Source organism: Canis lupus, chromosome 11 (genome assembly GCF_003254725.2).
Source record: "Canis lupus dingo isolate Sandy chromosome 11, ASM325472v2, whole genome shotgun sequence".
Classification (NCBI taxonomy): Eukaryota; Metazoa; Chordata; class Mammalia; order Carnivora; family Canidae; genus Canis; species Canis lupus.
The window spans coordinates 8,839,940-8,858,460 of NC_064253.1; the positions used below are offsets into that span (position 1 = coordinate 8,839,940).

Below are 18,521 nucleotides of genomic sequence, written 5' to 3' on the forward strand. Positions count from 1 at the left end.
TTCTGTCTCCCTCTCTGAAATGTCAGAACTGTACCCTTAAAAATGATTAAGATGGGCAGCCCCGGTGGCCCAGTGGTTTAGCGCCACCTTCAACCTGGGGCGTGATCCTGGAGACCCAGATCAAGTCCCACATCAGGCTCCCTGCATGGAGCCTGCATCTCCCTCTACCTGTGTCTCTGCCTCTCTCTCTCTCTCTCTCTCTCTCTCTCTGTGTGTGTGTCTGCCATGAATAAATAAATAAAATCTTTAAAAAAAATGATTAAGATGGTAAATTTAATGTGATGTGTGTTTTACCACAACTAATAATAATAAAAAAGAAAGCAATTAAAAGAAACACTAACTTTAATAAGGACTATCTAGCAAGTGAAGAGAATTGTAAATAATAGAGGCATAGCTAGTGTAAGGAGCAACCGCATACCTTGGGTTCAAGGTAGAGCACCAAGCATGAGTTTCCCCCATTTCACGCCTGACCTTGAAGGAGAAAGAATGGCTAGCCACGGCTCCTTGGATGGCAGAGAAGTCACTGTAGTGCCAGGCTGGTAGAACTTGCTGGAAATCCACCCGCTAGGATGCTCAGGAAATCTGTTTATGGGGAGGTTTCTCGAAGGAGCACACCAGCACCAGGGAGGGAAAGTTTTTCTTCCTGTAATGTCTCTGCACTGCATCCCACTGACAAAGCTTAGAATTGTACTGGCTGGCAAGAGAGAAGAAGTACTCAAAGTCCCGTCTTTCTTTTCTCAGAGCAGGTGATGAAGGGTGCATTTGGGGCTGTCAGGCAATAAACGGATCACTGGCCAACTCACAACTTCTCAAACCTTGAAATCGGATTGGCTCTCACTACCCTAATTTCCTGCCTTATGTACTTTTTAATATAATACTTGCTTTTTATCACAGCAACTGCCAACAGCCTAGCTTGGCAAAGAAATGATGTCATTAAAAGAAATGTAGCACAATCTAATGTTACGCTGTGAACTTGCTCAAAGTAGTAGTTCATACAGTTTCTGAGAGATGTTGAATAATGCTTTGTTTTCTTCGAAAATTTAAAATATCCTCCAACACCCCATCCCCACCCCCGTGTGCTTACCATAGTGCCCATGGCATACAATTTGGGGATCTCAGGGCTCAAATTATGAGTCTGTTTCAACAACTCTGATCACACCACTGTAATATATGACAATTTAAGGTGCTAGTTTGGGGTAAGAGGACAGAAGAGTCATGTGTAAAATCAGGACTGTCTGGGGTAATATTATTTTTGAAAGCTTCTTAGGAAGTGACCAGATTTGAGAACAACATATCACTTGCCAGTAAGTATAAGACTTACTATCTAAGTGTTTCCTCTACCATTGGAATGGGTTGCTAGATGAAATAGTTGGCTTGTCTTTGGAGGCACTTTGATGTGAAAAGACATACATAGTCTTAGATACAGCCTTAAATACACCTTGAGTGCATGAGATGCTCACAGTGTGAGGAGGCCATACAGAGACGAGAGTCAGGGAGGGACCAGTCAATACACAGCTTTGTTTCAGGCTCACCCCTCAGCATAAACTTATTCCGTGGAATGGTGGGCAGATGCATTTAGGTGGTTACGTTTTCTCTTGTTCTGTTTTGGGCCGATTGTACATAGTTGCAATTGAGGAAGTTAAATGGCATATAATGGTACTTTGCTGAATTCAGTAAACTTCTGCTGGAATAGATTTCAGATTATGAAATGTTAGGGGTTTTAGCTCTCTTCTGTTTCTGCTGGGAAACGTATGGGCTTCACAAGACCTTTTCTCGTTAGACAGGCACCCTGTTTATGTTAGCAGTTTCTCAGAAAAGATATTTATTTTGGTGATGTCTCCAACTTGGTGAATCTTAATGATTACATATTTCTATAGCTCTTCTTTAAGGAGAAACTGAATAGCTAAAGTTTTGCAACCTGATCTGTTCAAATGGAAAAACTGACCCGGGCCTTTCAATGTTACCTGCGAAACAGCCCCCCCACCCCCCACCCCCCCAGCTCTTTCCCCTGAAACCAACCCTGTTTGGATAAGTTCTGCTTTGGTTCACATTTTTACCACCTGCTGAGTCTGTCTGTTGGGTTTCAGCCCTGGTTGCTTTCACCTGGCAAGCCTGTCCAGCCCGGGAGCTCCACCTACCAGGCTTTTCTGTCTCTTAACGGTGACTAGTTGGCACAGATGTTAATTTAATAGCCATTCTACCAGTGTCAGAAACTCAAATGTCAGAATAAAATTATGACAGCTTGGAGAGGATTAGACTTTCAAACGGATCTCCGGCCAGGAGCCTGTGTATGGTCCAAATTCCACATATGAAGCACTAGTTTGGTTTCCTTGTGGATTTCACATTTTGTTCAGAAACGAGAATAAAGCTTCTTAATTCCTCAGATGCAATCAAGTAGGGCCAGCTACCCAACCTGTCTTGGCATCGTTTTCTATGGCCTTAGAGGGAGCACATGGAAGAGAAAAGAGATGAGAAGAGAAGAGAAAAGCCACTCATCCAGAGTGGCTTGCTTCTGAATTCTTCACCATAACCAGTAACAGATGTGTGGCTGGCACTGGAAAATTGCATAAGTGTCTCCACATTGCATTCAACTGCAGTCCATTATAGACAGTATGAGGAAGATCCCCCCTGGGTTGTTAAAAAAGACAATGTAGTTTAAAAACCTGTGTTTTGGGGGGCACCTGGGTGGCTGAGTCAGTTAAGCAACCAACTTTTGATTTCAGCTCAGGTCATGATCTGGGGGTCATGAGATTAAGTCCCGTGTCAGGCTCTGCACTGAGCATGGAGCCTGCTTGGTATTCTCTGCTCCTCCTCTACTTGCTCTCTCTTTCTCTCTCTCTCAAATGGACAAACAAAATAATCTATGTTTCTCTTCTTACTGCTCTTTTTTTAAAGATTGTATTTATTTATTCATGATAGACACAGAAAAATAGGCAGATATAGGCAGAGGGAGAAGCAGGCTCCATGCAGGGAGCCCAATACGGGACTTGATCCCTGGACCCTGAGACCACAACCTGAGCCAAAGCAGACGCTCAACCACTGAGCCACTCAGGCACCCCTCTTCAGACTTCTCTTGAATTGCAGTTTACTATAAGGAGGAGCTTCCTACTGATCAGAAAGGAGATGAGGCTCTTAAAGGAGTGAATCTTTGCCTAGAGGTGAGCAAGGAGGGTCTGGGTGAATGCTTACTGCTTGGGATGTGGGTAAGAGATCGCTTCATCAGCCAGCTAGAGGATTAGAGGGGTGAGCTCTAAGGTTACCTCCAAGTGGTACTTTCTGGGACTATGGTTGTTGATCCCTTTTTCCTCCTGCTGCTTTTCTGGAGGAAAGCCACGGATTCAGGGGTCCGATGTGACACGGTGCTTCCAGGCTCAGCCTCACTCCTGCCCTACTTCCCCTGGTGAGTCCCTTTAGGAACTCCTCTCATGTTATCCCTGTGCTGGCCCCATGAATCTGGACACAATACAGAAGCTGAGCCCTTCTATGTTCATGTTCTGTTGCTGGACCACACACATTAGATCACCATTCCTATCTGGAGTGTCTAGGGCCAGCACTGAGAGCTTCCAAATACATGTTCCACAATCTAAGACAACATGGTCTCATTCATGAAAGTATTTGGGAAAGAGTCAAAGGGGGATTGTAGAGTTTTCAGTGCTTTGTCACATTCTTGCCTCATTTCTTGCCTATTGTTTCTCCTCTGTTAAATAAATGGCATGCACTGGGCCCCATTTTATAGATGGGCAAACAGAGAGGTTCAATGGCTTGTCCCTTTAAAAAAAGGTTTTTAGGGAATCCCTGGGTGGCTCAGCGGTTTAGCACCTGCCTTCAGCCCAGTGCGTGGTCCTGGAGTCCCGGGATCGAGTCCCACGTCAGGATCCCTGCATAGAGCCTGCTTCTCCCTCTGCCTGTGTCTCTGTCTCTCTCTCTTTCTCTCTCTCTTTCTCTGTTTGTCTTTCATGAATAAATAAATAAATAAAATCTTTTAAAAAATGTTTTTAAAGAATTTATTTATTTATTTGAGAGAGAAGAGCCGGGGGGTGGGGGTTTGTGTAGAGGGGGAAAAGGAAAGAGAGTCTCAAGCAGACTCTGACTGAGCATGGGGCCTGACATGGGGCTAAATGGAGGGCTTGATCTCATGACCCTGAGATCATCATCTGAGCCAAAACCAAGAGTCAGTTGCTTAACCAACTGCACCATCCAGGCACCCCTGGCTTGCCCATATTTAGCAGAAAAGTGAGACGAGAAGGAATAGGAAAAAAAACCATCCTAATGCACAGGAGGCAGTGCTTCTGGGTTTATGGTGATCTGGCCCAGGTCTCCCACACCGAGCCTGGTGTTCTTTTCCCTACTCTTGGCAGCCTCATAGCTGAGCGGGTTTAGTTAAGGTCCTGACCAAACTTTTTATTTAAAAAAAAAAAAATGGTAGTGGTTTCATGTAGCTGAATAAATAGAAGCTATTGAACTTATAGTTTATTTAAGCATTGAATATCAGGAATGGAATAACTTTCATTTGAGGCTGATCTAAGCATTCAGACAGCTATTTGAGCAGTCTCTGCTAGCATCCTGGTCAGTTCAAACTCTGGAAACCTCCCAATGTAGCAGTCTTTGAGTTACCCTTCTAAAAAATAAAGAGCTTGAATTTTACATGAGTACTTTCACAGAGTAAGAAAGTCTAGATATAGGACCCAGGAAGCCTAGACTGCATTTACTGCAGTCTGAAGAACACTATTACTTAGTTTTGTGATCTTGAGCAACTCATATAACCTCCTTTTCTTGAATGACATATCCGTAAAGTGGGTATAATGACCCAAGGGAGATAACTAGGGAGTCTGAATAAAATCTTCTTTTTTTAATCTTATTTTTTATTTTGTTTAAAGATTTATTTATTTATTCATGAGAGACACAGACTAAGAGAGAGAGAGAGAGAGGCGAGACACAGGCAGAGGGACTCGATCGGGGATCCTGGGATCATGACCTGAGCCAAAGGCAGGTGCCCAACCGCTGAACCACCCAAGCATCCTTCTTTCTTTCTTTCTTTCTTTCTTTCTTTCTTTCTTTCTTTCTTTCTTTCTTTCTTTCTTCTTTCTTTCTTTCTTTCTTTCTTTCTTTCTTCTTCTTCTTCTTCTTCTTCTTCTTCTTCTTCTTCTTCTTCTTCTTCTTCTTCTTTTTTAAATTAAAATCTATGTGAATGCAAGGCATCATTGCTAAGTATTGTAAAAGAAAGACCATGCATCATACATTCTTCAGGTCATATTTTCAGGCTTGATTTTGAGTGTGTGTGTGCATGTATGTGCATTGAAATCATCTGCTGAACATTTTTTAGCAAGGAAGGAAGATTTCTTAGAAGAAAAATAACACAAATGATGAAAAGCCGAGGCAACAAGTATATCGGAGATGTACTGTTGTCTCTACATGTGCTCACCCCAGATGTCAGCACTTCTTCCCAGCCTCTCAGAATTATACACTCACACAGCCAGAGCATTAGTGTGGATGCAGGAGAAGGTGGTATCACCGGGATAGAATGAGAGGGGTTACCTGTAACAAACTTCAAACTCCCCGGGAGGGCCCTGGGAGGCAGCTTTCCCCCTCCTCCATGGCCACACTTAATCTCAGTGGGTCTTTCCTGATTCACAGCAGCTCTGTGTCCCGCCCCCACTCCTCACTCCCCACCCCCCAGCCTCATTCAGTATCCAGCAATGCATGAGCATCGGGGTGCTTGGCCTCCTGAGAAGGTACATAAGTGACCTCTGTTCTCTTCTGAGTGTCCTTATCTCTATTTCTGGTAAATAAAAATGTCCTTAAGGCAAGAAGAGCAAGATCACCAAGGCCGGGTGGGGAGCAGGGAGGGCTCTGGAGAGACACCCATGTAGCCTCACCTCTTTTTCGGAAGGTAAAATGCAGAAGAGTCTGAGAAGGATAAGAAGGACGCAAAGCCTGAAGCTCCAACCAGGTGAGACCAAGAACACAGACCTTTCCCATATGGGAGGAGAGAGATGGAAAGCCAGCTGTATGTATTGATCATGGAAGTCTTCCAAAGACTTTCGAGGGTGTGGACGTAAGTAATACAAGAAAAGTTGAGGAAAGCCTCAAGTCAAATAGAAGAAAGCCACTTTTTATGCTAAGTAGACAACTTTTGTTTCTGACCTAAAATGTCATATGTAACTGTTCAACCTCTTGTCGGCAGGGTAGAAATAAAAAATGTTAATACAATGCATGTTGTTATGACCTGACATTCCTGTGACCTGGGAATGTAGGTCTGGTTAATTTAGTATTTTTCACTGCAGAGAATTTACATTGTTGAAAGTGACTAGAGTTTGATACCTCCTGAATAAACCTCAAATTCTGCTGTTCTCATTTGTGTGAGTCTGAACACTTGCTGACCTGGCTAGCTCTGAGCAAAAGACCCCAAAATCCAGGCTTTTTTTTTTCTTTAAAAAAAGCAAACAAAAAAACAAGAGCTTTTTTGTGTGGTATAATTTAAGAGGAGATTTTTCTGCTGCTCTGTGATAAAATTCAATTAAGAGATGGTATTAATAAACCTCTATTAGAATCAAGGTCACTTGGAAGGTTGGATTATTTAGATCTGTGGTCGAGATTACCAAAATTACACCAGTAATCCAGGTGAGCAGGACGCATTGACACGAAATACCTATACACAGTTGATAATGCCTGAATGAATGAAAAAAAATGTCAGAATCTTAGCTGGCATTTTACGTCTCCCACCTTGGCACAGAACTGGGAAGACCCAATGTTAGACATGAGTAGAAGTTTAAGGTAGTGTATAAATGCCACATGGTATTCACTGACAAAGTGTTGCTGACTTAATTGCTATTTTGTATCAGGTGGTCTATAATGATTGTTGGTGTGACTTCTAAGCATGTTGCCACCCTATAGCATGTTGGAGTATTTCTTAAATTTTCGTGAGTGATCAGATTCCGTGTACAGGAGGTTAATCGTTATGAAGTATTGGAGCATTAGTCTCTGGGGGCTGAAAAGTGACTAATCGCCTTTGGAACAAAAGAAGAACAAAATCAAGATGAAGTGACTGCCTGAGCATATACCAGAAGTGACAGGGAAGCCCAGGAGAATCAGCTACCCTTTGGCTTCACTTTGCAGGCTGGGGGCCTGGGGCCTGGGGCATGTTGTGTGCCCAAGGTTATACTGCTGGCCTAGGAGCATCCTTGTCCATATACAGTCTCTTAAAATAAGCTGAGCATTCCTCGCTCTTGAGCTAGATCGGGACATCCTTTGCCAAGATGACTGCTGGATTGCATTTAGATACTAAAGAAGTTTTTTTCCAGGTTTCCTGAGGGTCCCGTGAGTGTTCAAAGATGGAGCTGCTAAAATGACTCTAAGCTGATTATAAGGCTGACCTGGCAGCCTGGGGGCTGTTCATTCAGCAGGCTTTCTCCTTGGCTAACTTGAGCCGGGCTGAAGGCCTTTTTTGTGAACCAGTTGTAAAAACAAGCAGAACGTTAGGGGCATGCATTTTAGCACATCTCATGCAGTTTCTACATCATCGGACTTGCGAAAGGACATTTAATAAATAATTCTGAGGAAGAGGGTGAAAGAAGGGAGTGAAAGTGAGCCCTACCTGTAGTGGGTCGGGCTTGGGATTTGACTCGTCTGAATTTGCATAATCATCACCTTGAAAAAGGTGTTGCAGTCTTAGTGCAAAGATAGCTGAATGGAAGCTGTCTTATCTGTGTGGCACACAGCCCGGCTGACATCCTGGGGGGCTTCTGATGGCCATCCATGGGCATCTGAGCTGTGGAGAGGGAGGGCAAGACCAGATGATGTGTGAGGGGGGATCTCCCAGAACGATTCCCTAGACAGGACCGGAAAGGTCGTTTCTTACTGGTGACTGAGCATTTCTTTGCAAGCAAAATCATCATGTCTCCCTTGTAAGTTGGAGGTTACTGAGTGAAGGTATGCATCTTTGCAGCTGCTGGCCCAGAATGCGTGGCAGAGGGGACCACACAGTTCACCATGACTTTCAGAAGGGTGCACACTCTTACCCTTTTGGTGGTGAGGTCACTTTTCAGGAGGCTCCACAACACTGATATTTTCCAGATGTTTCTCCCCTTCTCTCCATTGGCTAGATTTTCCTCTCATCATCCTGCCCTTTCAGTGAAATTGAGATAAAAGTCTGTTCAGGGTCGTAGGCATGTGAGAATCACTCAGCAATAGGAAGTGATTTAATATCTAGGCCTTATATTAATATTTATAAACACTTTTACTGCTTGTGACTTGCATAAAAACTTTTTCCCTGATGGAACCCAATTTTGAAATAAACCTGAGCATCTTTTACAAAAATTTACTTGAGTGGTGCAGTAGTTTGTAATAATCTGTGTAGTATTTTATGGTTTCCAAATTGCTTCTGGCTTGTATTACCTTATTTCCTACCACGCATAAATCTGTGAAGTAAATACTGTTTTTCATCCTCATATTACATGCGAGGGAAGGGGTTCCCAGAGAGATTAAATAATTTGCTCAAGGTCATAAAGATGATACATGTTAATTCAGGCTCTTTAAATCCAAATCTTTTACGTATTCTTTTCACTAAATTTATACCCGAGTGTCTACTCTTGTTTTGTTTTGTTTTTGCCCATATAAAAATGGGAAATGAGAGAAAAGAAAGCAGCTGGAAAATAAACTTATGGAAAGGATTTTCATGAGTTTCCCACAATTCCTAAATCGACCTTTCGGTGCATTATTGGAGGATCTTTTGGCTTAGACTAATGATAGAACTGATGCTGTGCAAATACCTCCATTAAGTCAGGTACAGCAATGTCACCTCTGGTCCTCGCTCCTCGGAAGTTAAAACCGAAGACGCCCACCTCTCAGCCAGTGGTAAGAGCCGGTGGACCCGACCTGAGGGCAGAACTGCGGTGTCTCCCCGGGCTCCGCATTCCAATCAGCATTTCAAAAACCCGAATACCGGCCTCCCCCTGGGGCAGGGAGGGCAGGGCGCCCTCGGGGGCGAGGACCACCCTGGGGCTCCCTGCCAGCTGCCCCCGCCCCCGGGTGGGGTTGGAGTAAGTGTGCCCGCCCGGGTCGTGCTGAGTCAGCCGCCCTGTGTGCTTTTCCCGTGCAAAGGTGAGGGGCGGGGGCCGCCCCCACTTTCTTCAAAAGGCCCTGCTGCCTGTTGAAACTGGTCCTTCCAGCCGCATCGACCAATATCCACGTTACTCCAGCAAAAATAACGTACAAAGCAGAGCAGCTTCAAAATCATCATCATTATTATTATTGTTGTGTCTTTTTTTTTTAATAGAAGATCCCAGAACAAGGAAAGTTCAGTGCACTCCGGGGAATGTTAACCCGAAGATCCAGAGGCATTTCCTTCCCGCGCGTGTGTTTCTCGGGTCTGGGCGCTGCGGCTGGTCGGTCCTGCCCCCCCGCCCCCGCCCCCGCCCCCGCCCCCGCCCCACCTGCGAGCGCCCGGGCCCCGCCAGCAGCGCCAGGTCGCCTCCGCCCTGCGACGGGCCGGGGCGCGCGGCCCGGGGGCGGACTCCCGCCGCCCAGCTGAGACGCGATTCGTCACTCTTGCAGAACTTTCCCCCTGAAAAAAAAAAAAAAAATCCCTGCACCAGAACCGGCCCCTCCGCCCCGGGGAGGTTTTGATTTTAGTGGCTTTCCTTCCTTTTATTTTGCGTCGCGCGCGCGCCTGGACCTCGGCGCGAACTCGGGCTGGTCGGAGCGCATGTCCGCGGCCCTCGCCCCTGCAGCCCGCGCCCCCGCCACCATGCAGTGCGAGGCAGACGAGCCCAAGGACGGTATGCCCGATCCCGGGGGGGGGGGGGGGGGGGGCGTCCTGAGCGGCGCGACTCTGCCCCTCGGCCCGCCCTGGCAGCTCGGGGAGGGCGGAGTTCGCGGCCCCTGTGCCTTGGCACCCGACGCCCTGAGCGAGGCCCGAGGGGTGCGAGTCCGCGCGCCCAGCCAGCCCGCTAAAGGCTGCCTCCTAGATCCATCTGGAAACGGAGGGCTCCCGTGTCGCCTCCTGGAACGCGGAGCGAGCTCTGAAGAGCGCTGCTGCCTGCACCAGGACAGCCCAGAGCGACGCCCCGGAGGAGCCCCCGGAGGAGCCCCGGGAGGAGCCCCGGGAGGAGCCCCGGAGGAGCCCCCGGAGGAGCCCCGGGCGCCCAGCAGCCCCGCAGGAGGGTTTCAGAAACTGGAAACCCGCTGTGTTTCCGGTTAAAGGGGGAAGAAGCTGAGAGAGAGAGAACTGAAAGAGCTTCATTTGGGGAATAGGTTGCTTGGGTTTGGGGTTTTCCTTCTCCCGTTCTCTCTCTGTTCTCCCTTGCCGACTTTTCAGCAGTGAACTCATCCCGTGGGGGGCTTCGGGGGGCGCAGAGATGCGAGGGGCGCCTTGGGCAGCCTGCAGCCGAGGAGCGTTGTCGGCTTCTAACTTTGCCAAAGCAAAGGGTTACATTTACTCCTAACAGAGAACGGGTGACAGGGCTGGAAAGGCTCCAACCCAAACACAATTATACGCTGGTGTTAGTTCAGGGAGTTTATTTGTGTGTGAGTGTTTGTAGGCTTTGTTTCCTGCAACTCTGCGTCTACAAAAGTCCTCTTGTAAGTGGGGGTGGGAGTGGGGATTAGAGTAGGAGCCGAGACTGTGCAGAGTTATGAAAATTCCTGTTCTTTCCAAGGAGCCTCTTGGGAGGCTGGTGAGTTTCGAGTCAATCCCAGGAGCCCCTGGGAGCCTGGGGAGCAGAAAGGACCCCCCCCCCCTTCCTTCTCCATGTGGTAGGCAGGGGTAGGCGAGATCCCTTGAAGCTTGCCGTCTTCTGTCTTTTACCGCCTCCCCTCCCAAAGTAAAGCTCTGGGTTTCATAATGTAGTCTCTGTGGGCTGCTGTGTACCTTATTATGCCGTATGGGGGGAGAAGTCTGTAAAAGAGGTTTGTTTAATAGAAAATACAAGACTGTTGTGAATGAAAATGACAGCCAGGGGCATTGTTTTTGAACTTGATGGGGAGTTTGGGGGATTAACGTGTCCTTGCTGTAGCCTCTGTCCTTCTGGAGCTACGTGCTGATGGATGCTTTTTTGCTGTCTTTGTAACAACACTTAGGAGTAAATCAAAAGTTGTCCGAGGCAAATAGGACACAGACTGAGAACCCCAAACCTGGTGAACTTTTGTATGGATTACAAGTACCATTTAAATCGGTTTTTTTTTTTTTCTTTTTTTCTGAGTGTGTTTTTCCTTTCTTCTGGGAAAGAAGGAGCGAGAAGAAGGTGGAAACACAGTGTCCCCCGGTGTATGATATACTCTTCTAGGAATATCCACATTGTTCCCTCCTGCCCAGCTCTGTGGATGTGGAGAGGTCTCTTGATGGTCCCTTCCTACTTGGTCCTCACCTTTCCTCCACGTGCCATCATTTGCACTCTGCAGATCTGCAGCAGTTTATCTAGCTTCTGCCTTTTGCAGAGAGCACAGAATTTAACAAATAATAATGATATGAGATGCCAGAGTTTTAAATTGATGACAGGGGTAGAATATGGAATAGCTCTTCAGGGAGATAGAACAAATGCTTTATTAATAGAATCATTCTGTAACCTCTGCCAGGAAGTGAAGGGTGTGTGTGCGTGCATGTGTATGTGTGTGTGTCCATGTCCTCAGCAGGTCTTGCAAGGCTGGGTGTTAGCTGTGATCTAGATCCCTCTGTTTGGCTACTACCTCTCAGATGTCTATGAAAAGAGCTACACTGTGTAAATCATTATCGGTTACCTTCTCTATCCTTATGTATCCTTTTCCTTCTCCTTAGCTGTTTTTTTTTTTTTCCCTCCTGATGGACTTAAGCATCCCAGTCAGTGTGAGATCACTACAAGCTCTTTACAGTGTCTACATTGCAAGAAAAATTGCCATTGGACACTTCATGCCTGATTGGCTATAGTGGGGTATACTTTTAAGTCATTATTCTGAGCCTCAGTGAAAGACCAGTATACTTTCTTTGGGGTTAAATCTGAAAGAAATTTCAAGTCGATTCAGAAGTCCTCAGAGGCCAACATATTTGTGTATGTGAGTGAACGTGGAAGCCAATGACTGGGGATATTGTTAAGCCATCATAGCTTAGAACGTACTTGACTCTGTGCCAGGAGGGCTGAACCTCCATCCTCAGTCTAGAGCCACCTCCTAAAGAACTGATCTAATTTTGCCCCCTTGCAAATGAGTAGGTGATTGTGCTTGAGTATTAAACAGAGAGAAATCATCCAGGCCTCGCTTCATGACAAGCTGTATGAATTTAAGATTCCAGGCCTGATGTGAATGAGAAAGCAAGAGAAATGAAGTAAGAAACCCACTGTGGTAAAAAGGGGAATGTCACAGGAAGGAGGCTATCACCAGTTTCCAGTGGCTGGCGGCTTCCGGCTTCCTGAGGAGATAGGTCGTTGGCCATATTCTTCACATTTAGTTGCAGACTGTTGAGTAAATTACTTAGTTATGAAGTAGGAAAAAAAAAAAAAAGAGGAATGACGACTAAGATCTCTGAGGGCCTTCCTAGTGCTAAGCATCAAGGGACCACGGGCTCCTTTGCCCCTGTTCTTGTAGTGTTGGTGCCCGGAAGTGAGGAGGCCATCGTTGCTGTTGCCTTAGGCGGAAAGAGCTGTGAGTGAGCTCCTCCTCCACGGCCCACGAGAACATTCCCCCCGCCACCACCTCACGGCCAGGTTCTCTCCTGCCTCCTCACCGGGCCTGCCGTTTCACCAAGAAAACTGCAGCCAGTACACAGCGCCCTCACCTTCCTGCTCCCGGGTGACAGACTCCCGTCGCCCACACGCACCCCCTCCCGGTGTCTGTAGAGCCGGGTCCTTCCCACCGCAGGCGGCCACTCCTTCCACCGGGCGCTCCTCGCCCACCCGTGGGCCCCACGGCTTTCCTGCTCCCCGGCTTTCTGCATGGAGATATGCTCAGCTCCCTACTTCAGGTATTGGCGCTTTGCTGGTCCTCCTGCCCGAAATAGCCTTCTCCCTCCTGTCCCCCGTTCGGTTCCTCACAGGGGCTTTTTCTGAACCTCCAGCCTGAATTAGAATCCCCGGGATCCCTGGGTGGCGCAGCGGTTTAGCGCCTGCCTTTGGCCCAGGGCGCGATCCTGGAGACCCGGGATCGAGTCCCACGTCGGGCTCCCAGTGCATGGAGCCTGCTTCTCCCTCTGCCTGTGTCTCTGCCTCTCTCTCTCTCTGTGACTATCATAAATAAATAAAATAAAATAAAATAAATTAAAAAAAAAAAAAAAAAAGAATCCCCGCCGACCTCTCTCAGGGCGCCCGTTCTGCTGCTGCTCGGTGCCGGTCAGCATCTCCTCCGGGCCACAGGCTCTTGAGGGCAGGACCCTGTGTCCTCTCCCTCGCGTCCGGTCCCTCGCCGCAAGTGATCAGAGGTGATCGCTGCCTCTTTAGAAAATGAACGACCGACCTCTGTTCTTTAAAGTATCCTCGACACTCTGTCCAATTTTAGGCATTTATCTCTCCTTTAAATGAATCTTTTAAAAAGATTATTTTCCCCCACGGGTCCTAGTGTCTCAATCTTTGTCACCCCTCATCCCACCAAAATATGTCGTTCTCAACCATTCCACGGAAATCTCCAAAATCACCAGGAACTTCCCAGGTGCTAAAAATCACCAGTGACCCAGCATTCATATTTTGTCCTGTTCTGATCAAACTAGACTTTTTTCTTTTCTTTCTTTTCTTTTCTTTTCTTTTCTTTTCCTTTCTTTTTCTTTTCTTTCCTTTTCTTCTCTTTTCTTTTCTTTTCCTTCCCCTCCCTTTCCTTCTCTTTCTTCCTTTCTTTCCTTCTTTCTTTCTCAGCGCTGTGCTAGGAGACCAGGGTTGCTGCACTCCTAAACTCTTTCCTGGGCTCCTATAACATTGACTACAGTGTTCTGCTCTCCTTTCCTTTTTCTAGCTGTTTTCTTTCTTATCTAGACCTCCAGCTGGGGCTTTTCTGAGAACCACCTGTACAGCCAGCTGCCTGGTAAACACCATGCTTTGAATGTCACACAGGAACCTCAAACTCAGCAGGTCTGGATGGAGCCCATCATTCCCTACTCTTCACAACTGTGATCTGCTTTTGGTCTTTCCCCTAAATATATCACTGCTCTCTTTTTGGCTTCCAGACTACACATCTGCAAGGTGTCCTTGACCCTACCCTCTTGTTTATCTGCAGCTGCCATCTGGCAGTTCATCCTCCTCGTTATCTCTTGGATGCATCTTCTTTTCTTCTCCCCTGTCCCAGCCTTTTTGCAAGACCTCGGCATTTGTACCCTGATGGTGACAATAAACACCTCTGTCATCAGGACTCTTGGTTATAAGAAGTGGAAACTGAGTCCTGCTATCATAAGCTGAAAAATGTATTGGAAGCACGTTGCATAGTTCACACATCCACAAAAAGCCTGCAAATTGGCCCCTGAAATGCATCAGGCTTTGGAGCTAAGGCCATACCCGAGAATCACCTAGTTAGGACCTTACCGCACCCCTCTCTGCTGGATTTTTCATTTTTGTCACTCCCGGGACTCTAAATGTGGCTGAACGTTTTTTGGTCATACTGAGCCTTCAGAAATCCCTGAAATCAGCTGATTGGGGAGTGTGAGAAAGTGCACCTGCCGCTGGGGAGAGGAAACTTCTGCTTTCAACTTTGGGAGTGGGAGATAGGAGTCTAACTCCTACCACTTCTTGCAAAAGGAGGGCTCCTCCAGAATCAGGAAGGGAGTTCTGACATGAATCACCAAAACAACAACAAATATCTACTAACCCACTGGGCTTGTCCTGTCCGGCCCTAGTGTTGCCTGTTCATGTCCTCCCTTCTTCCCTCAACAAATGCTGTTTCCTTTACTGGGATCACTCTCACGTGGCTCATTATTTTCAACTGGACCCTGTTTGGAGTAGATGCTCTTTGAGGGCATTCCCATAACACCCCATACTTCCCTCCATTGTCCCATATTTTCATGTGTTACTGTTCCTGATGTTCTTTTCCGTTGCCTCCACTTCATTGTTGCCTTGATGGCAAGGTTTGTGCATGTTTTATTTCCTGAATCCCTAGCGGCTGACCTTGGGCCTCTCCCATTAGAGAGCCTTAATAAAGCATTATCAAATGAATCGATTTAAAACGAGATTACATGAAATGACGAAAACTTTAGAACCCTGCATCTGGTTTCTAGAGTGCCTTCCAAACCTAAAGGGCTTACCTATTTAGGGTTCCTTAAATTCTCTACTCTTAATGGTAAAATCAAAACAAGCACATGTGTCTTTGATCTCCGAGGTCAAGGCCCAAGTGGCTTGCCAGCATCTCACATTGCCTGGCAAACTGAAGACACAGTTTTTTAAACTAAAAGGTGTCAAACTCTTCCACATGCCAGATGTGGTGCTAGGCATCTGATTATGTATATTATCCCATTTAATACTTGTATAAAAACGCTTTGGGTTAATTCCACATAACAGTCAAGGAATCTGAACTTCTGAGAGGCTAAAACTTGTGCCTAAAAAGCACAAAGCTAGAAGAAGTGGAATGGAGGCCAACTAACTGTAGAATCTGTGCTTTTGACCCTAACCTGATAGTACCAGGTAATGTCCAAAAGCCACCCTCCCCTGTCCTCAAGCGTGGCACCCAGGGGGATGCTCTCTGTGGTCTTGTGTCTGTCTCTACCCCAGTTTGAGAAACCAGGAGTGGAGAGACCAGGTGTTTGGAGGAGAAAGTGGAGAGCCCAGGCCCCAGCTGTTTCTGTGCCCCTCAGGGGTGGAGGTAGTGAGTATCGGGTGCATCCTGCCACCTCTGATGAGAGGAACTAGGAGATCAGCAGGGCTGGTAGGAGGTGCCTGGAGCCCGCTACAGTGGAAGGGACCCAAGCACCTACAGGACAAGATAGGGAACCCTCACATTTTTGAGTGGCCAGCTTGAAAACAGAGTGTGGATGTGGTCGCTGCCGTGAAATAAGGTTCATTTCTGTGTGTGTTAGGTTATCACAACTCAGCGACTTTGTAGCACCCGTTGAGTTTCACTTTTCTTTCAAATCGCCAAGGTGTGTGCAACACAAGTAAGTGATTCTCGGCTCACTTCCTTTGTCCTGTCTCCTGATGATGTGTACATTTGTTGGGGATATGCCCAGGCATTTACACACTCAGTTGTAGCCTTCCTTGGTTTGAATATCGTTTAGCAGGTAACTGACCCATTCCCCATCGCCTGTGCAGTGGATTCTCCAGGCTTCAGGACACCTGTGGTGACTCTGCCTCACCATGCTCTGTCTTCGCTGGGGTCCTCACTTCCCTGGTGGGTTTACAGGAAGTCTGTTTGGATCCATCAGCTTGCCAGTCAAGTGTCTGAGGTCAGTCAAATGCCAAGACAGAGGTATGCCTGAGGACTGTGGCCCACGTCCACTGAGCCATCTGGGGGCCTCATGGTCAACATTGCCCCACTTCCGAGGGATGATAACTCCTCAAAGAGACACAAAGTAGAGACTTACACTAGAGAGAATGGGACCAACACCCGGTAGAGCATTTATCATAGAAGAGAGAAGAGTTCAGTTTTTCCCTTGGTGGTTACTTATTCATATCTTCTGGAATCAGAAAGCCAGTGGGATTACACAAACAACCACACCATGTAGGGTCCTCACTGTCTGAACCTCAGGAGGTGTGGCAGTTTATGTGATTGCATTCCTTGCTATGCATTGCTATACCAGTGCTCTCCCCTTTTCCCTCCCTGCGCCAGCCCTTGCTTTGCAGAGGGAAAGAGGAAAGGCTCTGATGGAATATATAACCCTGGGTGCGGCTGACCTGATGTCACGTATAACGTAGAAGGCACAGCATATGCCCTAAAAGACTGGACTTTGATGTGCTTATGTTTCCTTTTATGTAGTCATTAGCCTTGGAGTGCGGTGTGCTCGCAAGGACTTAAAAGTGGAAAATCCATTTAGAGCTCCATGCCACACTGTCTCCTGCACAGTGGACATCACTGATGACCTGATGCTGCCCCACACACCCAGCTCTGTCGGCTTCAGTACATCTGAGCCTTTTTCTTCCTCACTTCTGAAATTGCCATCAGATTGAATACGCATCATGCCTTTCTTGTCCTCAAATGATGACACCAGTGAACAATCAGGATAACATGGATGATTAAGTTCCCTGTTCCTGGCCTTTGGTAAACCAAGAAAAGGTGGGCAGGTGAAAGAGCACTCGATAGGGCTAGAAAAATCTCAGGACCCAGTGATTCATTTCGGAATAATGCAGAGTCACTAGATCTGCCACAAACCATTTATTTGTCAACATTTCTGTTGGTACGAGAAAGATGCTGACAACTTGGAAAAGAAGGAACATGGTGGTAGACCTCTGTTCATTTAGTGAGCTGTGCCTAAAACGATTAGTGTAAGCTGAATTTTTAAGAAATCAACTCATTATGCCTATCTGTAATGTTTCAGGAAGATCTACAGTAAGAAGACTTTGTAATTAAAATGATTCTGCTACAAACACAAGTAGAATTACCACGATTTAGAGTTAAAAGCAACTTTGCACACTCTTGCATCTGACCTCTAATTTTAAGAGCTGGAGAACTGAGGCCCAGAGAAGTGACATCCAGGCCCTCTCGACGCCCTCCCTCCCCACTTTATGCCTGTTTGGCAAACAAGAAGTTTTGCAAACCTAGGTTTTCACATCCTGGATTCATGCATGAGACCTCCCTGAGGCGGGACAGACCTCATCTGTTTGTATAGGTGCCATTCGCCAGCTTTGGAAGGGAATTCACAAACCTAAAGGGAGTGGTTGAACACATGAAGAGCTCCTATTTCACCTTCTCCTATGTGGAAGTCAGGAGAGTCACAGAGGAGGAAGATGAGGAGGCATCGTGAGATAAAATTTAGCTCTGCAATTAGGTCCTAGTCGGTCCCTGGCTTAGAAAGCAGGGGACCAAGGGAGAGGCAATTAAACAGTGAGCTCATTTGTTTTCATTCCTTTGAGAAGAACATCATTCAGGGAAATTAGCAATGGAGGGTGCTGGTTGGGCAGGGACGCTCTTCCTTGGGGAGAAGGTGTGCATGTATGTGGGTGGGAAGCGTTCAGACACCAGACATGCAGTCGCAGTACAAGATGGGCACCCCAGAGCCCCGCGGGCCTGGTGCATTCTGGGAGTCAACCCACTGCTCCCCTGGCTGCTGCCCAAAGAATCTGAAAGAGCAGTTACTTAAATCCTGTTCTTAGGGCTTAAGATCCCTGAAGAAGAGGTGGACGGACATAGAGCTGTAGTATATCCTGAGTGGCTAGCTGCTCAGTGGGCAGTAAATGTCTGAGGGGTGCTGCTCTGTGGGGGGGGACCTCTAAGACTGTGTAAAACCTGTGTTACTATTAGGTGGTACCTTGTGCTATTTTTGGTTTTAAAGATGTTGGGGAGTTTGGTGTTTGTATGTGTGGTATCATCTGTGCTCTTACGTGGGAATACACTCTCCAGGTTTGCGGTGACCAGATTTAATTTTGTAAGTAACTGGAGGGGGGTTTCTCTCAAGGAAATGGTGGAGCAAAGAGGCCACAAAGCGGAATGCC

At 46.9% G+C, this 18,521-nt stretch overlaps 1 protein-coding gene across 6 annotated transcripts in view; it reads left to right on the forward strand.

Moving 5' to 3' along the window:
* The window catches only part of TNFAIP8 (TNF alpha induced protein 8), a 113,441-nt gene that overhangs the window by 66,795 nt on the left and 28,125 nt on the right, over positions 1-18,521 (forward strand). For 2 of the 6 annotated variants that reach the window (XM_035697080.2, XM_035697079.2), the window contains exon 2: positions 5,891-5,950. The exons of 3 other annotated variants lie outside the window; for them this stretch is intronic. In XM_035697080.2, coding sequence (XP_035552973.1) covers positions 5,896-5,950 — 55 coding nt within the window. In that variant the 5' untranslated portion in view covers positions 5,891-5,895. Of the gene's footprint in view, positions 1-5,890; positions 5,951-9,593; positions 9,777-18,521 lie in introns of those variants that run through there. One more of the 6 variants, XM_025446690.3, reaches the window with a different exon arrangement.